Source organism: Gymnodraco acuticeps, unplaced genomic scaffold, assembly GCF_902827175.1.
Source record: "Gymnodraco acuticeps unplaced genomic scaffold, fGymAcu1.1, whole genome shotgun sequence".
NCBI lineage: Eukaryota > Metazoa > Chordata > Actinopteri > Perciformes > Bathydraconidae > Gymnodraco > Gymnodraco acuticeps.
In genome coordinates, this window is record NW_022991286.1 from 437174 (window position 1) to 457024 (window position 19851).

The 19851-nt window shown below is 40.1% G+C and overlaps 1 protein-coding gene across 6 annotated transcripts in view; it reads right to left on the bottom strand.

The window, feature by feature from the left end:
- Positions 1-2442: 2442 nt before the first annotated feature.
- usp2a (ubiquitin specific peptidase 2a) overlaps positions 2443-19851 on the bottom strand; it is a 58185-nt gene continuing 40776 nt past the window's right edge. For 4 of the 6 annotated variants that reach the window (XM_034239982.1, XM_034239983.1, XM_034239984.1 and 1 more), the window contains 11 exons: positions 13004-13054; positions 11059-11182; positions 10459-10570; positions 10188-10298; positions 8851-8915; positions 8542-8645; positions 6996-7076; positions 6685-6763; positions 5062-5166; positions 4777-4897; positions 2443-3764 (listed from right to left, as the gene is read on the bottom strand). In XM_034239982.1, the coding sequence (XP_034095873.1) occupies positions 3680-3764; positions 4777-4897; positions 5062-5166; positions 6685-6763; positions 6996-7076; positions 8542-8645; positions 8851-8915; positions 10188-10298; positions 10459-10570; positions 11059-11182; positions 13004-13054 (1038 nt within the window). In that variant the 3' untranslated portion in view covers positions 2443-3679. The remainder of the gene's footprint in view (positions 3765-4776; positions 4898-5061; positions 5167-6684; positions 6764-6995; positions 7077-8541; positions 8646-8850; positions 8916-10187; positions 10299-10458; positions 10571-11058; positions 11183-13003; positions 13055-19851) is intronic. The other 2 variants (XM_034239985.1, XM_034239987.1) reach the window with 1 other exon arrangement.

The window sequence follows — 19851 nt, forward strand, 5'->3', positions numbered from 1 at the left end:
TTTCTGTTTTATATAATCCACAGTCGCAGTGTGTGTCAAGCTACAGTCTGAAATGTCTCTCCACAATCTTTTCTTCACAAGTGATTCCAAGTGACTCTGAATTTACTTCCTGTTGTTCTGTGGAAAAGCATTAGGGTTGGAGCAGCCAGCCCACACGATTACTTAATGTGTGAGTTTCAAAGTTCACCAAAGAGAAGTTCCTGAGAAGTGGCTTTGGTAATAAAATGACTCACACATAAACAGAGGCTTTACAACATATACTACACACACATTTGCTGTGTTATCTCAAAGGTGACACGGACACACTTAAACAAATGATATGACTTTAACAGTATGTTATATTATGCCAAGAGAAGCTTTCATGTACTTGAGAGCTTGATTTCCTGGAGGCAAACACGTCCAATTCGATTACAAAGTCTTGTTTTTCCTCAATGTTATGTGACCAAGTGACCCCAAATTAATGTGGCATTGTAAACTACTCTGAAGACAAAGACACACCTCTTTAATTTGATTTGTGTGTGTTTTATTCTTTAAATTATTATTTGTTATCAAGAATTCAACATTTTTCAAATAGAAAAGTCAAATAGTTTCAATGAAATTTGACCAAGCATGGAATTATATTCCTGACAAGCAGTACAAACCGTTTTGAATTGGATTTCAGTGTTTAAAAAAATGTTCTATTAATATTTATTGAAAATTCAGCATTTCCCTAAAGGCCCTGTCACACTGTCCCGAAATTGACTCCCGATGGACACACGAATATGGAATTGTGAATTTCGCACGAAGATGGCCCCGAACCACACACGAAGGCAACATTTACATTACATTTAAGACATACAACTGCAATGAAAGTACCAAAAACAATTATGTTACAGTACTATGATACTGTACTGATATCTTCAGACTTTGTTCTTTACTTTATCCGTCTTTATATGTAGAAAATATTACGTTTTCTCCGTAATGTTGTTTCCATAGCAACAACAACTTCCTGTCAACTCTCCTTCAAAATAATATATTATATCCTTTTTAGTTTCACAGAACACAAATTGGGTTATTTACATAATATGTTTACATGATTTTGTTGTGCAATAAAACAACCCGATGGACACACGATAAAGGAAATGTTCAAATTCGGCTGTGATCGTAGCAACATCGGGCCATTCGTGAGGGCATCTTAAGCCATCGTATGACTGCCGGTGGAGTTTCTCAGGCTCTGGCAGCAACTTCGTGAGCGGTGGCAAAATCTTTGGCATGAAACTAAAAAGGATATAATATATTATTTTGAAGGCGAGTTGACAGGAAGTTGTTGTTTCTATGGAAACAACATTACGGAGAAAACGTAATATTTTCTACATATAAAGACGGATAAAGTAAAGAACAAAGTCTGAAGATATCAGTACAGTATCATAGTACTGTAACATAATTGTTTTTGGTACTTTCATTGCAGTTGTATGTCTTAAATGTAATGTAAATGTTGCCTTCGTGTGTGGTTCGGGGCCATCTTCGTGCGAAATTCACAATTCCATATTCGTGTGTCCATCGGGAGTTAATTTCGGGACAGTGTGACAGGACCTTTAAGGAAAATTCCCAGCTTTTTGAAAATAGCTTCCATGTGCTATGACCAAGTCACTACACGTTTATGCAGCATTGCTATACTATGCTGCATGTGTAAGACACACCTTTTTTAATAGAAATTAAGTGTTTTTTAAATTAAAATATTTTATTGAAAATTCAGCCTTTTTTCTTTTGCAGTACATTTTTTCTCAATAGCTTCCATGTCATGTGACCAAGTGACATCACATCAACACATCATTGCAAAACTCGGTTTTACAAGTTGTAATATCACTCCTGAAAAGCAGGACACACCTTTTTATTTTTGCACTATATGATATATGGATTTTCTAAATGGATTTTAGTGTTTTACATTTTTTATATGAATATTTTATTGAAAATTAACCATTCCTCTTGAAGTCTTGCTTTGTCTATAGCTTCCATGTCATGTGAACAATTGACTCCAAATCAATGCAGCTGAGGAGGTAACACGTCTTTTAATAGCATTTTTCTAAAATATATTTTCTATTTTTTATGAATATTTGTTGAAAATTCTGCTTTTTTGTTAAGAAAATTCTTATTTCTTTCCAATAGCTTCATTAATTGATCAATGGTTTGCTTATGACCAGGTTATCATGTCATCAAAACAGTCGATTGTCATTGATTGATTTGAACATTTTAATACATTTCAAAGAAGACCCCCCCCCTCATGACCCCTCAGATTTAGCTGACTCATCAATTTGGGGGTTCTGCCCTAGGGTGGGATAACAGTCTTTTTTTGCAATCACAAGTTTTTCTTTCTAGTCCTCGTTCATGTGCAAGTGGTCATCTAAATCGGCTGAATCTCTATCATAGAAGCTAAAAAGAGACAAACACTCCAAGTAAAACCACTTTTTTTTTTAACTTTTATTCATTCATACATATATATGTGTATATATGAATATATATACATATATATATTACTGTTAAAAAGTGTGACTCATCACATTATCACCTGTAAGCATAAATAATCATTTTTTTTCTCTCTTGAAACCTGGGAAATAAACCAACTGAAACAGTTATGGGTCATTTTCAGCACCATTGAATAGTACATTCTCTATTTTGCATCAGGATATAAAAATATACAGATATAGTGTTTTTCTTCTTCTTCTTTAAAACATTCTTTCCGTGTTGTTCAATGGCATGAAACAAGAGAGGAAGAAAATACCTCATGCTGACAATGAGGATTGTTAGCGTGGTTATCGTCTATATTATTAATCCTTAGCAGATCCGTACTCCACTGTCCTTTCATCCGCTCACAGCACTTTCAAAACATCAGTAGCAGCCACACGTGGGAGAAAACAAAAGAAAAGAAAACACAAGTTCGGAGGGTCGTCCTCTGAAACATGTCACGCTCACAGTGCCATCGGCCTCCCAGCCACCGTAGGAGAAATAGCGAGAGGTGGATGTCGGGCGGAGACGTTGGGAGTGTGTTGGTGTCGGGGGAAGGGAAGGCCGTGAACAGCGAGCGGGCCGGGGGGGGCTGCAGGCGCCTGTAACCACCAGCAGTCCTGTTACTGTCACTCTCCACAGTCCAAAGTGTGGGTGCTGTTGATGATGACCCCCCCCCCAAAAAAACATTCAAAACTAAATTCAAAGCAAAAAGGTCAAAATTGCAACAAGTGAGTGTTAATGGTTCGAGGCAAACGAGAAGAGAGAGAAGCGAAGGCGCGGTCAGGATGCTCGCAGTGCATAGAGAGGGACAGCTTTACTGGAAGGTCGTCAGATGGGATTATTGCCCTTTGTCAGCCTTGCACACTCACACACTCACTCACACGGTACACACACACTTCCACCCAGAACACGAGAGTAGAGACGGTGAGAGAGAAAGCAGGGCTGGTGGATCAGTGGTTTCCAGAGGGTTCCTCTCTCTGGCCTCCAGGCTGGTAGGGATCTGTGTGTCTGTGTGTGTGTGTGTGTGTGTGTGTGTGTGTGTGTGTGTGTGTGTGTGTGTGTGTGTGTGTTTGTGTGTGATATATGTCCCAACACAAGTCCAAAATAGGCTCAGCTCCACCAGCTCTCTTTATTTTCCCCATCAGTCTGTCCGTCGGTCAGAGAGGTGTTGTGGCCCGTCGTCTTCCAGGAGGCTTCACATCCGCGAGGAGGAGGCCAGCTCGTAGAACAAGACGTAGGCGTCGCTGCTGCGCACTTGGCTGGAGGACATTGGCGTTACTCTGGGGAGGAACAGAGGGGAAAAGGTTTAATGGTGAGAAAAAAACACTTAATTCGATTTTTTAAAACCGGCTTCTCATTATCCTTTGGTTGATGTAAACAGAAACTGCAATGTATCCATGTCAGGGAGCATAAAGATACATTTTGTGATCCGTCCGCCATGTTGAAAACCGTTGAGTCAAAATGAAGATTTGGTCACTAGGCACTAGGCAGAGCACAACCTTCTAGTTGTACAGCTCAAGCTGATAGCTGTAGAACAAGAGGGTCTTCCAAACCAATCTGATCCAACAAACTGGCTTTTTGGTCTTTGTTATGATCGTTTCCGTCCAAGAGACACAGACTAAAACTGCTTTTCTAAAAAGTTGAATATTTTCAACTTGAATCACTCTGAGCAGTCACACAAAGCCAAAACGCTCAGAATCAAAGAGGCTGGGCGCTGCGCTCTTTGGTCGCATGAGATGTTATGTGCTGTTTTCATTGGAATCAATAACAAATGTGTCCCTTAGGCAGGAAGAGAATCTTCATTTATATTTGGTTAGCGCTGACAGTTGGACAGTTTGGTGACAGCTCGCCAGCAGTGACTGACGTTGCACTAGCGACTCCTCGATTGGTTTTTCTTCAAGATTGAAAGTTTTAAGAAGCTCATTTTGTATATGTTATTCAAGCATTTAAAGCTAGATGATTATTATTATTAAACAGTAACTTAGAGAGTTCAGTTGACAATATAAAATACCAGAATTACCCTTTAATTGTAATTTATGAGTAAGAATACATTTGAGCAGGTTTCGTTTATTTGATTACATTATGGGTTTGTTCAGTCATGAAAAATGACCATAATAAACTATATATTAGTAAAAATGTAGCATGCTTTAATGCTTCAAAAACATAATGCCAGTTTGTGTACATTTCCATATTTTAAGTCACCTTTAAATGGTTATTAATGCCCTAAGGTGTTTCTCTGCACATACTTGGTGCATGTTTTTATCCTGATGAGAGCACACTAGTAGAACCTACCTGGAGTCATTAAACGTGTACCATTCTCCCGAGTTGGGGTTGCGACAGTAGGCTGTGTAGTGGCCGCCCATAGTGGTGCCTGAGTGGTTGGACACTGCGTACAGGTTGTACACTGCATTGACTGAAACGGGACAAAAACACACTTAAAGCCAGCACTTCTTTCATAACGACACACTTGAAAGGGCACAGTTTCTCACCCCATTACTATTAGATATTATTTTAGATGTAATATCGGCTGGGATGCAAAACATAAATCAGATATCTGGATGGTAGATGGGTACTTACGGCAGTTTTCCGAGGCAAACTCCCGCAGGTCGAGATCCTTCATGGGGAAGTTAACAAAGGTGGACAGTTTGCTGGTTCTGCGGGCCTCAGAGAAACGTTTCAGGTCTGAGCGGGAGGGGAGTCAAGGAACAAACTGCTCTGTGTGAACCTTTCAGTACGCTCCGACAACACTTTGTACAACTGTGCAGAAGCTCTGTTATTGGATGGAGTCAAATATCTACACTCGTCATCAACATGTGGCTAGTGGATGTGAGTGCAGTCTACAGACTTTCTACCAAACTGGGTTTTAAAAACATGACCCGTCAGAGCGCTTTCAAACAACTGGTGTGCTTTTACAATGTCAAAGCAGCAGGTTCAATAGATCGACGGCATATTAAGGTCATTGTAGGTTAAACAATTATAATTATGCAGCAAGATAGGCAATATTCAGAAAAAAACTGTTTTAGTTTAGTTATGTGAATTTGCAAGAAAAAACAAAGAAATATAAAAAAAGGTGTATTCTCTGAGATTAAAGTGGTAAAAAAAAAGTCAATTGCAATAGTTCTTTATTAAGTCATCCATTGAAGATTATCTTCTTCTTGTGAATTTGACACTTTTATTCCAAAGAATATATATTTTTCTCTTGATGTTTTCTCGAAAAATGTTACAAGAAAATTGCCACAAATGTAGCAAATCACGGTCACATAGTATTTGATCTGATTGCTCATCCTGCTGACTGAATCTAACGGTGATTGCACTACAATCATCAGAATGTATTACTTTGTACTACAGTGTTGCCATAGATCACACACTAACACAGGGATGGGCAACTAGGATGGTGGTGGGGGCCACATAATGTATGTACTGGCCACCAGGGGGCCGCAGATTCACTTGGAACACACACACAAATTCCATGTGTTGTATGTAATTATTAACAAATACATTAAGTCTGACATCTTCATTGACATTTTACAATCTTTCAGGGAACATCCTCTAATAAGCTCACTAAACAAATATCAGTTCACAGAAATGTTATTTAATGTTTGTATTGAACAGGTTACAGTGGAATACAACTATTTTAAACTATTGGAAAGCACGGGAAATGTGTGTGTATTGAGATTAACCATTAAGATGACATAAACATGAAGTCATGAACACTAACCCAGACATTAGTTGTCTAACTTGAACCTAAGACACTTGTAGCCTGTCTCTGAATGTCAGCTGTTCCTCAGCGCAGCCCCCCTCCCTCCCGCTGAAATTATGAATGAAAAGCGTATAGTAATCAGATAACACGGCAGGGTCCGTGACAGTTTGTTTTTATCTGATTTCAAATAAACAAAGTCTTGGTTTTAAGAATATTAAACTTGTTTCGCCAAATTCAGATGATAAAAACAACTTTGAAGCTAAGGCATAATTACAAGCGGCAACTTAACGTCACAGCGGGCATAACAACAGCCGGTGTTTCTAGTGAGTGTTTTAAAAAAAACGAATTACGTTGTTTATAAATGAATCTGAGGGCCGCAAAAAGAGGAGGTGGGGGCCGCCATTTGCCCATCCCCACACTAACATCTTGATACTCTCCCAGCTATTTGCTCACTGCAAACATCACATTACATGTACCAGCCACTACTGAGGAAAGGATACGCAGCACTAAGATCTTGGGGAACTTCTGTATTGTGAACTTCTTAGTACATCTTCTCCTGGCTTTACACCTGTAGCACGTCTGTGGAGAGGAAATACAGTTTGATTCCAGGACATGGAGCAGACTTGGGGAGTAATGGATTACAAGTGACAGGATTACATAAAAAAAAGGTAACTCTATTCCCTTACAGTTACATTCCTATAATACTAGCATGATGCCAATGCAAGATAAAGTGGCTATGTGGACACAGGCCCTAAATATGCTGAGTCATGTTCTAGCACTGAGGAGTCATCACCGCTCCGATGGTTCTTACCGGTTTCTCGTCTCCGTCCAGGACGTCTTCTTTGGTGAAGAGCCGCATGCAGTCCATCAGGCTCACCTCACCGTAGCCCTTCTGAGCACAAACATAGATGCATTCACATTAGCATGCGCACACACACACACACACACACACCACACACACACACACACACACACCACACACACACCACACACACACACACACACACACACACACACACACACACACACACACACACACACACACACACCACACACACACACCACACACACACATCACACACACACACCCACATCACACACACACACACACACACACACACACACACACACACACCACACACACACACACACAACACACACACACACACACACACACACACACACACACACTCACACACACACACACACACACACACACACACACACACACACACACCACACACACACACACACACACACACACACACACCACACACACACACACACACACACACACACAGACAGAGACAGGGGGAAAACCAAAAAGCTCATGTTTAGAGCTGTGGGAAGATATTTGTAATTGCTTTAAACCATCGTGCAATATCAATATTGTAATATAAGACTAGATATATTGTTACATTTAATATATCGTAATTTTGTACCCTGGTTTTCAAGGCTGCATTATAGAGATATGATGTTATTTTCTGAATTTAACAGACTTTAGCTGTTCTATTATTTAGCTTAGACCACTTAGTCTTTATGACCACATTAATGTAGATTATAAATCTAATTCTTATTGTTTAAATATGTTGCAAAAGCATCAATGCTCAACCCTACTATAGAGTGGTGCAGTGATGACGTGTTTTTGTCACCACCCGGAAAGTAAGCCTCGCAATGTTTCCCTCGACAAAAAGCAATGGGATTTCTCCACTGGATTTTGCTATATTGCAGAAAATAAGCTCTGTGGCAAACACACATTATGATATTCAACAACTTTTGTTCAGCAGGATAATCTCGACTAATAACCCAATTTATTGATTTTTGAAGCGTAAATGCAATCGCCAAATGTAATACGCTAACGCTAGGCTATAAACAATCTACATCACATTCACATGGCTGCCCATCACCTCCGCTAAGCTAAAGGCGGCTAATGTTTGGCTTGCTGACGTTTAGCAGGTTATTTAGGCACTTGTTAGCAACCGCCGTTTTTATGACACATAAAAGCTTCGGACATTCATATAGGGAGTATCCACTGGCGTATTTAATGTCGTAGAACATCTCTTAAGCTTTTGTTAACCACATACCTAATTTCAAGCTTCTAACCACAAATATGTTGACTTTGAGAAGAGGGAATCGGAAGTGGTAAAATGCAACGTTTTTTCCTGGTTTAAGACTCGTTTCTGCACCACTAAATGATGGTGATTTGATTTTCTTCATAGTGCCCAGCTCTAACTAACAAGAAGCACAAAGAAAGGTCACCTCTGCACTACCTATTGTGCTGACATGTGTCTGCTGACCTTCTGGGACTTGTTATGTAAGGCTCACCAGTGTGTATGTGTGTGTGTGTGTTTCCTAACCTTGGCGATAGGTAGAGAGAGATCCCAGAAGGGGTCAAAGACGGTGGAGCAGAACCCGCAGTGACTGCAGGTTAGAGAGCTCTTCAGCTGCCCCACGAACACGTCTGCAGAGATAAAAACAAAAACACGATGCTGATCACTGACTCAACACATCTGGCATGAAAAACAGTGACAAAAGATGTATGTTTTATTCGGCTTTTCTGTTCTTCTTCATGCCGACACAAAACAAAAAACGAATATTACAAATATAGAAGAGATTGAATGTACACACTTATACATTAAAATGGATGGTGATGCTTTTCTACTTACCGACTATCTTACTGTCTTCTCTCTCCAGATATTTGCTCCACATCTTCTTCCCTTTCTCTTCGTCCCTGAACATGGAGCACAGGAGTCTGTTAGAGAACTGGATGAGTGCAGAGTCATTGAGAAGATGGCCAAGAGAGTCAGAAACACACTGATCAGCTGTTCTGATTCAGAAAAGGAGTTAATAAGGAAATGGGTCAGAGCAGAAAACACACACTACTAAGGCACCTGACCTACTTTATTACAGCTTCCCCCTGGGACATGATTTCAAGCTGGAAATGGATCTGCATTTAGTTTGATAGTAGTAAGGCACTGGGTTTTGTTTTGAGTGTAGTACACAGAGATGAACCCTTAAACATGGCGTTAGATAACTGATAATCACATCCAATAAGAGTCGGAGCGTTACTCTGACTTGGGAGCCACAGAGGAAACAACTCAACAACACAGGAGGTGAAGTGTCCCATGAGTCCTCATTGAGAGCGTAAGGAAGAATCTTAATGACTAATGATGCCTCTGTCTAATCCCTGTTTACAAACTGTATACTATCATGGGCGGTTATGATACAATGGACTCCTTGGCAAAGACACGCACGAGACCCCATCTCTTCTACTAGAGAGGCTCTGATGTTGTTTAGCCTTTTTGTGTCTCTTTGTAGGCGTTTCATGTTTCTACGTTGTCGTTTTGAAGTCAACTGGAGCTCCACAAACTACAAGCAAGTCTGTTTTTGTTTGTCTTTCTTTTTTTTTCACGTGGAACAGGGTTGGCTTTAGAAGTCTTATTTAACTTTAAAGTTCACTTGACACTTGGTTCAAATCAGCTGTTGTTGTTACAGTTTGTAGTAATTTCTATCTGCACTACTTAATACTGTAAAATCAATGTTCTAAGATAACAACGTACTATATATACTTGTACTATTACTACCGCTATCTGGCAGCCACTTACTAACTTTCTACTTGTTCCACTTACATTTCATAATGCTGTCACTTATCTTTTCTACCGTGAACATGCACTTATTTCATTTGAATGTAATTACTTATTGTACTGTCACTGTGCTGTAACAATGTACATGTCCACTCTGTGGGATGATTAGAGGAGTTCTGATGTCATTTTGTGTATCTTTTTAGGAGTGAAAGATCTTGCTTTGTTTTGTTGTCCCTTTTTTGGTGTCATTTTGTGTCTATTTGGTTGTTTTGGCTCCATTGTGACTCTCTTTGTGTTTTCTTGCAGCTGTTTTACATTAGAAGAGTTTTGCCTTTTTTGTAGTCAGCTTGTGTCTCTATGTAGTCATTTGTAAACGTATAATGACATTCAGGTGAAGGCCAGGGGGACCGAGGACTTACGGCAGGTGGTCAAAGTCCTCCACCGAGCCTCTCGGCCTGACAGTGACCCTGTTGACCTCGTTGTGCAGACCGTCCAGGAGGAAACGCAGGAACTCCTGAGCATCCTGTTGGCTGCAGGACACACAAACACTCAGTCAGAAATGTAAATGTCAGCTGATTTTACTGTCATATCTCTAGACTCTAGTTGTGTGATTATGAGACAGAGGGGGGTGCTCCTAAAAGATTTACAAAAACAAACATTGCTAAGAGTGAAGGGTGTAACAAAGCTTACTTGTATCCGACAAATCTGGGAGCATATCTCTGGATCTGCGTTTTGAATTCTGACGGGCTGACGGCCTCGCTGCTGGACGACGTCCACATGGTCTGTAACAGCTTGGCAAATTCTGCAACAACACCAACACTCAAATGACTCACACACTCAGCGGATTCTACATAACAGTGTATTCATGTCAAGTTAACAGCTCCATTGTTTTATTTAGTCAAATTCAAGCAGTTTAAAAAAGGTACCTAAACCAAAAATGTCCGGACTATTGAAATATTGATCATCACATCTAAATTGTTATTATAAATGCAATTGCATCAATTAAAGAGTACATAACTCCTATAGTGTGTATGTATATTGTGACTGTTTGTTTTACCAGCTGTTCATATTAGCTTTGTGTTAAATAGGCATTGTTGAAAGTGCATTCAAGCTTTTTCCAAACATTCAAGACGGTGCAAACCTTGCTAAAAGGCCAAGGAACATATTGTCAGAGCCTACAAAAGATGACATAGAAGCAGATCAGCTGCAGAGGTAAAGAGGTAATGAGTGTGAGGTCTGTGGGAGGTTCTGGTTCCAGCCTCTAGGGGGCCTGTGTGACTTGTCTCTCACCTTCCATGAGGGCGGTGTTGGTGCGGCTGTTGTTGTTAAGGTCTCTGCGGTGCGAGTTGTGCAGGCAGTAGTCCCGCAGGCTGTGTGTGTTGCTGAGACACTGCAGGATACTGTTCATGAAACACTGCAAGGAAAAACAGCAAACAGTGAGATTCCATGACTGATAACATCAAGTTCCATTCAATAATGATACTTACACATTTATGTACAAAATGATGGCAAAAACCCACCAGTATTCTTACAATCTAGTTTGAACAATAACATATATTTACTGATTGAAATGTTGTCCATAGCTGAATCAAGCAAGTTAAAGAGGACATGCTAATTTCCAGGTTAAAATGTGTATGTAGTGTCTCTACTGTGACATGTTTCCATGCTTTAATGTTCAAAAAGCTCTATTATTCTCATACTGCCTGTGCTGCAGCACCTCTTCTCACCCTCTGTCTGAAACCAGAGCCCAGTCTGCTCTGATTGGTTAGCTGGCAGGCTCTGTTCTGATTGGTCAAAGTTTTCCCACCCCTTAGCCTATCACATAAAATGTGTTGGAGCTCTAGCCAATAGAAGCGTGAGTGTGACATAGTGATGTCACTATATTACGGTAGTAAAAAGGACTCCAATGAGCGTTTCAGGCAGTGTGTGGGAGAGACACTGGGATTGTAGCCTTTGCAAAAAGCCAATACACACTACAGGGAAGGGAAAACCCCAAAAAGCATAAATAGCCTAACCACTTTTTCACAGAAGGTAAGATGAGGAGATTGATACCACTCTAATATACCCTAAATAATAATGTACCCTAAATATGAAGCTTTAGCCAACTGGGATTAGCTTAGTTTAGCTTAGCATAATGGGAACAAAATTGCAGACAATTTGCAGTCTTTAAAGTCGAAGAAATAGTCCTTTATAACACCAGAATAAAAATGGCTTTAAAAAAGGTGCTGCTTTTCCACCTTGGTTTATTCATAACAGGGACAGTCCACCTATAAATCAAACCTACATCTTTTTCATCCTACCTGTAGTGACTGCTCGGTGATACAGTATAGTATATATAGTACAACTACAGGGATTACAGTGTATATTTCTACAGGCTTTATTTCCAACACTCCTACCAAAACTATTCAAATTGATAAATATCACTACAGGTAAGCGGATGAATATGTATTTTTTTGATGTTGGGGTACACTATCCCTTTAAGCTAAGCTAACCGTCTGTTGTCTCCCATATCATGTCTTTAAAGACAAAGTGAAAGAAGGGTCGGCCCGGTGCCGTTTGAGAAGATCAAGAGACACAGAGTCCTCCCTGGTCCAGAGTTCAGAGCGCTCTGATTAGGTGACTACACACACACACACACACACACACACACACACACACACACACACACACACCACACACACACACACACACACACACACACACACACACACACACACACACACACACACACACACACACACACACACACACACACACACACACACACACACACACACACACACACACACACACACACACACACACACACACACACACACACACACACACACACACACACACACACACACACACACACACACACACACACACACACACACACACACACACACACACACACACACACACACACACACACACACACACACACACACACCCACACACACACACACACACACACACACACACACACACACACACACACACACACACACACACACACACACACACACACACACACACACACACACACACTTATTTTAAGAGCTGTCCTTCTGCCTGTTGCCTGGTAGATAGAAACTCTGGACCACCCCTCCTGTGTGGATTCAACAAACTGCACTCAGTGTAACACCACCCGGAGGAGGAGGAGGAGGAGGAGGAGGAGGAGGTGTGTGAAGAATGAGCTGTTTGGCTCCACACACATTTTCAGACTTAGATGTGGTACGAGGGTACTTACTGTGTTTCCTAGGTTCTTTAATCCTACCAGGCCTTGGGCACTCTTTGAATTCTGAAAGACAAAAACACAGAATATACAGATGAAAATCTATCTCATAATGTTACTAAATGACAACTAGATGTATGTATTTAAATTCACACAAGAAGAAATAAAGGGTCGTCTACCCAAAACGCATTTTCTTGCCATTTTTAAAAAGTGAACATTTTTAAATATGAGAGTCTGGTTTTTATTCCAGGAGCCATAAGACATGTGAACAGAACAGTGAGATTAAAGAGCCTAAAAGATTTGATGTAAGATTGGTTTTAACTTGAATTTCCTGTCTTGTACTTTTGTATGTTTCCGTCTGTGCCTTCACTTGCAGTTTTATCTTGAATTGATCAGACACAACAATCTCTGATAAATACTTTGAATACTTTTGATTCTCTTCTCCTTTGCTACAGAACAGTTTTAGCTCCAGGTTTAATACATTTTGGGAACTATTGACCTGTGACGGGAGTGTCTACCTGACAAATGTATTAAGTAATAACTATATGTATGATTAGCCGAAGAGGAAGAATAAGTTAGAAACAACATTTAAACACTTAAAAGTAGTAAAGAGTAAGCTAGTACAGTAAAGTACATTGCGTCATCAACAAGGCTTGGGCCCCCCACTGACAGACCCCCTCAAAAGACACTATGCATCACATTAATGCACATCATGGGACCAAATCTGGTTCATTTAAATAATTTAAACCCTGCAAAGAAACACATTTCTGTCCTAGGCCCCCTCGTTTTAAATCTGCAGGGCTCACCAATTCCAACAATGCACATACTTGCATTTTCCATGTATTTTACTCTACTTAGTTTGTTGTATGTTAAAGGTCCCATGTCATGGCCATTTCTACTGATCATAATTCCAGTGTTGAGGTCTACTAGAATAGATTTACATTGTTCAATGTTCCAAACTCACATTGGTTTCTCATACAGCATCTCTGTATAGTCTGTGTATTCACTCTCTGTCCTACACGCCTTGTTGGAGCTCCTGCCGGTTCAGGCAGAGTTCAGGCTGAGAAATCCGCGGAGCTGCAGCTGAGAAAAGATTGAGTGTGTGTGTGTGAGGAAGACGTGACGTTACGTCACTATACCCAAAACGTCACTGTACTTACTACACTATAAGAAGAAAACAATGGAAAAAGAGAAATCTCCAACGAGGCGTTCTGGGGCAGCGTAGACAGGTCTTTTCTGTGTTAGAGTTTTACTCGCTACAGGGTGTACTTTGAGGGTTTGTGACTCTGCAGACCGTTTACATGCAGAAAAACCTTCATAACACACAAGGGGACGGGTAATAACCGGAAAAGCATGACATGGGACCTTTCATATATATTTTTTATTTATATTTTAATTTATATTTCTTTAAATTCTAATAGTTTTTTAATTGTGTTCATTATAGGTCTATTTTGGACCTTGTTGGAGTTATTTGTGATGTATTATTTAATACTTTAACATGTATTTTCTTGGCGTTTTTGTTTACATTAAATGTATCATTAATTGGTGTTTAGCACAGGGCTCTGGCACAGGGTGATTTGGGCTCGGGTATTTAGGTATTTATTGACAGGTTGAAGTGGGATTGGTGCGCCAGAATGGGCAAATGTTTTTTTACCAGGGAAAGAAATTAGGAATGCCACAAGAAAAGGAACAAAGGGTAGGATTGGTTGAACACTTTATACTGTTGGATTATTGGATCATTGGAATAAACTGCACAAAAGACATGTGCAAGCCAGACATGTGACAAGGAGATGATCTGTATACCCTCCACAGTTGCATTTTGTGTTGGTCTGGGAGTAACAGTAGGAGGTTTTTAATGAGCATTATCTTGAAAAAGGAACTTGTTTTTGTTATCTCTTAGTAGGTTTCTCTCATGGTAGATATCACGGAATCAGTGCACCTTAAGGATTTTCTATTCTGCAGCAAATTCTCAGCTTAACACATCATGAAATCTAGACATTTAAACTCAGCCAAACACAACCGAGGCAAAGCTTATAATCATGATCTTAGAATGGTACCAGAGTGCTTTTCTGAACTTATGTCATCACTTGCTGCAGCTCGACTTCATGACATAAGTTGAGTAGTTATATAATTGCGTAGATAGAGGAAGAACTAACAAAGAATGCGGGGGTGGAGAAGGAATAAACTTGTGACTCGACTGAGGAGCAGAAGCAGCTTACAATAACGCTTCAGAAAGCCACATGGAATTCATTTCACATGGCTGAATCATGCCTCAGCAAAAGAAATGTCACGTTTTTCTGCTATTGTGACATTTCTTTTGCTGTTCAAGAGTTTTCATTGTGGCATGATACAGTACGTATGAGAAACCAAAAGCTCATTTGACCAGCTTCTATTTTCTGTATGAAAACAATCTGACTGGAGGCCAAGCAGAGAAACTAACAGTGTGGTAACGTGAGCTTGTATTTTCTAGGCAGAGGCCGACTGTGCAGGGCCGGCAGCCTAACACCAGTCACCTGATCTCACAGGCACTGGAAATCTATCTTACCCACAAGGCCCCCCCCTCCCATTACCCTCACCTGCAGTGAAGCTCGAGCGCAATATCTGCAAGAACTATTCATCAAGACCGGCATGAGGTGACCAGAGGTGAGACCACAGCAAAGGTTAAAAGGGCTGTACTGTACAATTGTAGTTTGAGGGTAAGAGAGTGAAAGCTTCAATGGTCAAAAGATCATTTCAATTGAGGCTTGAAATCTAAAAAGAAAAGACACTCAATAGAGCCCCTAAAGCAGTGTTTCTCAAACTTTTTCATACCAAGGACCACTTAACCAATAAAAAAAACACTCGCGGACCACCTAACTCCACAAATATCCAAAAACACATCGTTTTTCTAGAATAGATTACAAATCGCCTGAAAATGATACAAACAAGTGGCAACATGTGTGATGAAGGTGTTGCGCTGGGCTATATCATGCCATCGAAAGTGAAACTTAAGCTCGCTCCATTGCGGAAATATTTCCGCTAGAGTGCGGAAATCTTTAATTAATTAATTAATTTCAAATGTGAAATGTTACCAATATACTCACGGACCACTAGGGGGCGCTCACGGACCACCAGTGGTCCGCGGACCACACTTTGAGAAGCACTGCCCTAAAGCAACAATGCTTTAACTGTTCGCTCAAATCAATCAGCGAGTGTAAATATGTATATATAGCAAGTGATAGTAGCTTGTTTCCTTACATTGAGACCAATTTTTAATCCAACAAGAGAATCAGTTAAGAACTTTCAACTAAAGCTGCCTTCACATGTTACATGGTTAAAGCGTTTCTGTGCTGACGTTGCCGTTGTGTTTCTATGGAGAAAGTGCTGCTCAAAATGTTCACAGAGCACTGCGATGAAAGTTCAAATGATTTCATCTTTGACCTCTGTTAGCGCTGACCTTTCAACGCGCAACCAAACAGATAGCCAGCAGGGGAGGTTATAGAATTGAAACTTAACTAGCTGTTTTCACCACAGGGCTCTGCAAACCCTGGATGTGACCTGACCTGACAACCTCACAGGAACGACCACTCTCTGTACGATGGATGACCTCGCTAACCCAGAAAGGTAATCATCTGTAACACCATAAAGAAAGGTATTGGAAGACTTGTAGTGTCAGAATGTGTTATATGAGCGTTCGAGAAATGACTGGAAGTGTCTCATAATCCTTAGATCGCTGCTGTGTATCAACATAAGAAGGACATAATGCTGCATACACACTATTACTTTTTCGCTTAAAAATGCAATGCTTATTCTAGAGTCCAACAACTCTTTGTTTTTAAACCCCTAAAAGTCAAGCTTATGAAATCCCTTTTATTTAAAAACTCCATTAATGCGTTTCAGTACAGTACACGTCACTTGTTAGACGCTTTTATCCAAAGAGACTTACATACATTGAATACTGTGGGCGATCCGCACAAAAACTGAGACTTTCTGAATATAATGGCTCAAGCTAGTTGGGGATGTAAGATAAGATAAGATACTTTATTGATCCCAAATTAGGAAACTTAACTAGTTGTTTCCAACGAAAGGCTCTGCCCTAAACCCTGCAGTTAGCAAAGGGCAAATAGCGTGTCATGTGAATGCAGCTTTAAGCCTATTTCATTTCTGTCATTTGAGATTATGGTTAACATATGCACAAGGGTTTAATAATACAGTATTAATGAAGGTATTCCTTTCTTTCTCTTACTTGTTGTTTTTTGAGACTTTTTGTTCATAGCACTGCTTTTGCAATGAGGCTTATAGAAAATGCCGCTTGAGCTCCAAAAGTCTGCATTTTAGCTCAATCAAATATGTGCAACTAGTACCAGGATGCTGCTGTGCATTTGCAACATTAGGGTGGCAATTCGCCCTGTATCGGAGCTTTAAGATGACAGTTTGTCACTTTCCAGACCCAGAGGGATCCTCTTTGTTTAGAGAAAAGACACGGATTATGACAGCAGAAAACAGTCAGTAGTCCCGTCTTTAGCTATGCTTTTTGCCTTCTCGAGGTTCATGTGATCAGAAAAATGTCGGTCTGTTCATTAGTGACGTGGGCCTGGAACTTATCAAGTTATGAGCAGTGTTACAGGAAGGGCTTTTTTTTACTATTACATAAATACCCTCTGCCATCTGTCTCTTATTCAGGAGGAAAGAGTCAGCATGTGGAGGGGGAAAATCTACAGTTTAATTAACTGTGGCTTATCTAAATCCTCCGCTCTGTAAAGTCCACTGTAATGAAAAGAGCACTTTACTAGCCACGACCGTATATCACTTGAACACACACTTCCTGAAGGAATCCGGTTCGACAGGAGGCAGGAAGGATTCTCTCTGGTCAGCTCACTTTTTATTTCATTACAGAGACACAACAGCACTGTTGGAATGTGACAGTCTGACTGTGCTGCACTCTGCTGAGTAATGCCACGGCCGGTTCCCAAAAATAGCAGCTTTGCTTTTATTAACGCCCGCTTGTCCCCTCGCCATTGGCTGATACTTCGGCTGGCCCTGGAGACGTCACGAGGATGAAACGACGTCCCGGCTCTGTCTCCGTAGCAACGCTATACTTATTTTTTTTGCAGGAAAGGAAAGCTAGAGGACATGGTGACATCACGTTGACAAGGCTAAGTGTGTGTGACTCAGTGTGTGAGGAACGACTTGGAGCAGATGTGACTGTTATACTGGAATCATGACATTACTTCTGCGGCTGAAGGGATTTGATTTTGAGGATATGGGTTATTGTACTACATAATCTAGCAATAGTTAGGGATAAGCATTGTTTATATTGTAAGGAAATGGCACTAAATTATTATCTGTCATGTAAAATTGGACTCATTTCTTTCTTATCCGATCCTACTACCATAATTCATTTGATAGACACTGTGTACAATGCACTTATAGGTCATCAGTCGTCGTTTCTAAGCGGTGTGTTGAACCGGATTCTTTAATGTGTGTGTGTGTGTAAGACAATCCATCCCTTCCTCCCGCTATGATCCCAGCCTGTAGCATGACTGTAATGACAGCTCATTGTGTTACGCACATACTGCCGTGATTCTTCCACATAAGCAGTTTAAACCAGCACATAGTGGGATTAAAGTCATGCTCTAACAGAAAAGCTGGGTAACATTTTTCAGGGTATTAGAGAAGAGGAAAAAATGAAGCACCGCAATGTACAGAGGTTCACCATTGCGAAAATAAATTCAACATGTTTAAAATAAAAGAATGTAAAAGATTTCTTCGGAGTGGTGCAGTGATGACGTATTTTAGGACAAAAAGCTAATGGGATTTCCCCATTGGATTTCGGTATATTGCCGAAAATAAGATCCGATGCTAACACACATTTATGATACTTAGCACGTTTGGCCACACGTCACAACCACTTGCCAAAGGTGGTCTCGTGTCGGCGTTTTGTAGTAAATGTACGTGTTAGCATAGCAACCAGAAGCTTGTGATATTCACGGTGTTATGTATTTACTGACTTATTTTATGTCGTTGGACAAAACGTAAAAAATCTTACAAGCTTGTGTTAACTACAGACCTTATTTCAGGTTTTATCCCAAAAAACGTTCAGAAAACCATCGATTCTGAGACGAGGGGAACCGTATATGGTAGTGTCTTTTCCGGGTCATAACACTCATTCCTGCACCCACAATGTGGACATGAATATTCAATGATATAGAGAAATATCAAAGATCTTTAGCCAGCTTTCTGAACGGCTCTTTCATTCATTTAATATACAACACTAAGAAATATAAAGCGTGTATATCACATCATGAAAAAACAATCCAGTGCCTCTTGAATAATTGTATATGTTCGGTTATGGTAACGGTTTCCCTCTCAACCTCCCTACACACTTTTATTTTATTATTTATTTAATCAAATACATATTTTTATTTTATTATTATTTTCAGGATAATATTGTTTTGGTTAATTATTTTAGCCACAATCATTCTGTATGGAGAATCTGATATTGTCACAGCCGTATCATATAGCCATAATATGCAATTATACTGTACAAAATAAACGTCTGTGCATCTCTGTGGGGTATTTACCAACATAATAATGTATTACCTCACTCCCTTATACAACATACTCATAAACCAGTTCATCTGTCTCATTTTCTTTTGCAATAGATTAAATAAAGCAAAGTGAAGTACACGATTTATGTTTTAAAGTAAAAGCCTATGGGAGAGATACATACAATTGTCACAAGAGGAAACATTCATTCACTGTATATATTCCCAGTCCTTCCATGTGAGTGGACTGATACGTACTGTATACAAAAGAGGCAGCCCAGGGGGTAACTTTGCATAAATGCTCTATTCACAAATGTCAGAACAGAAGCGAGCTAC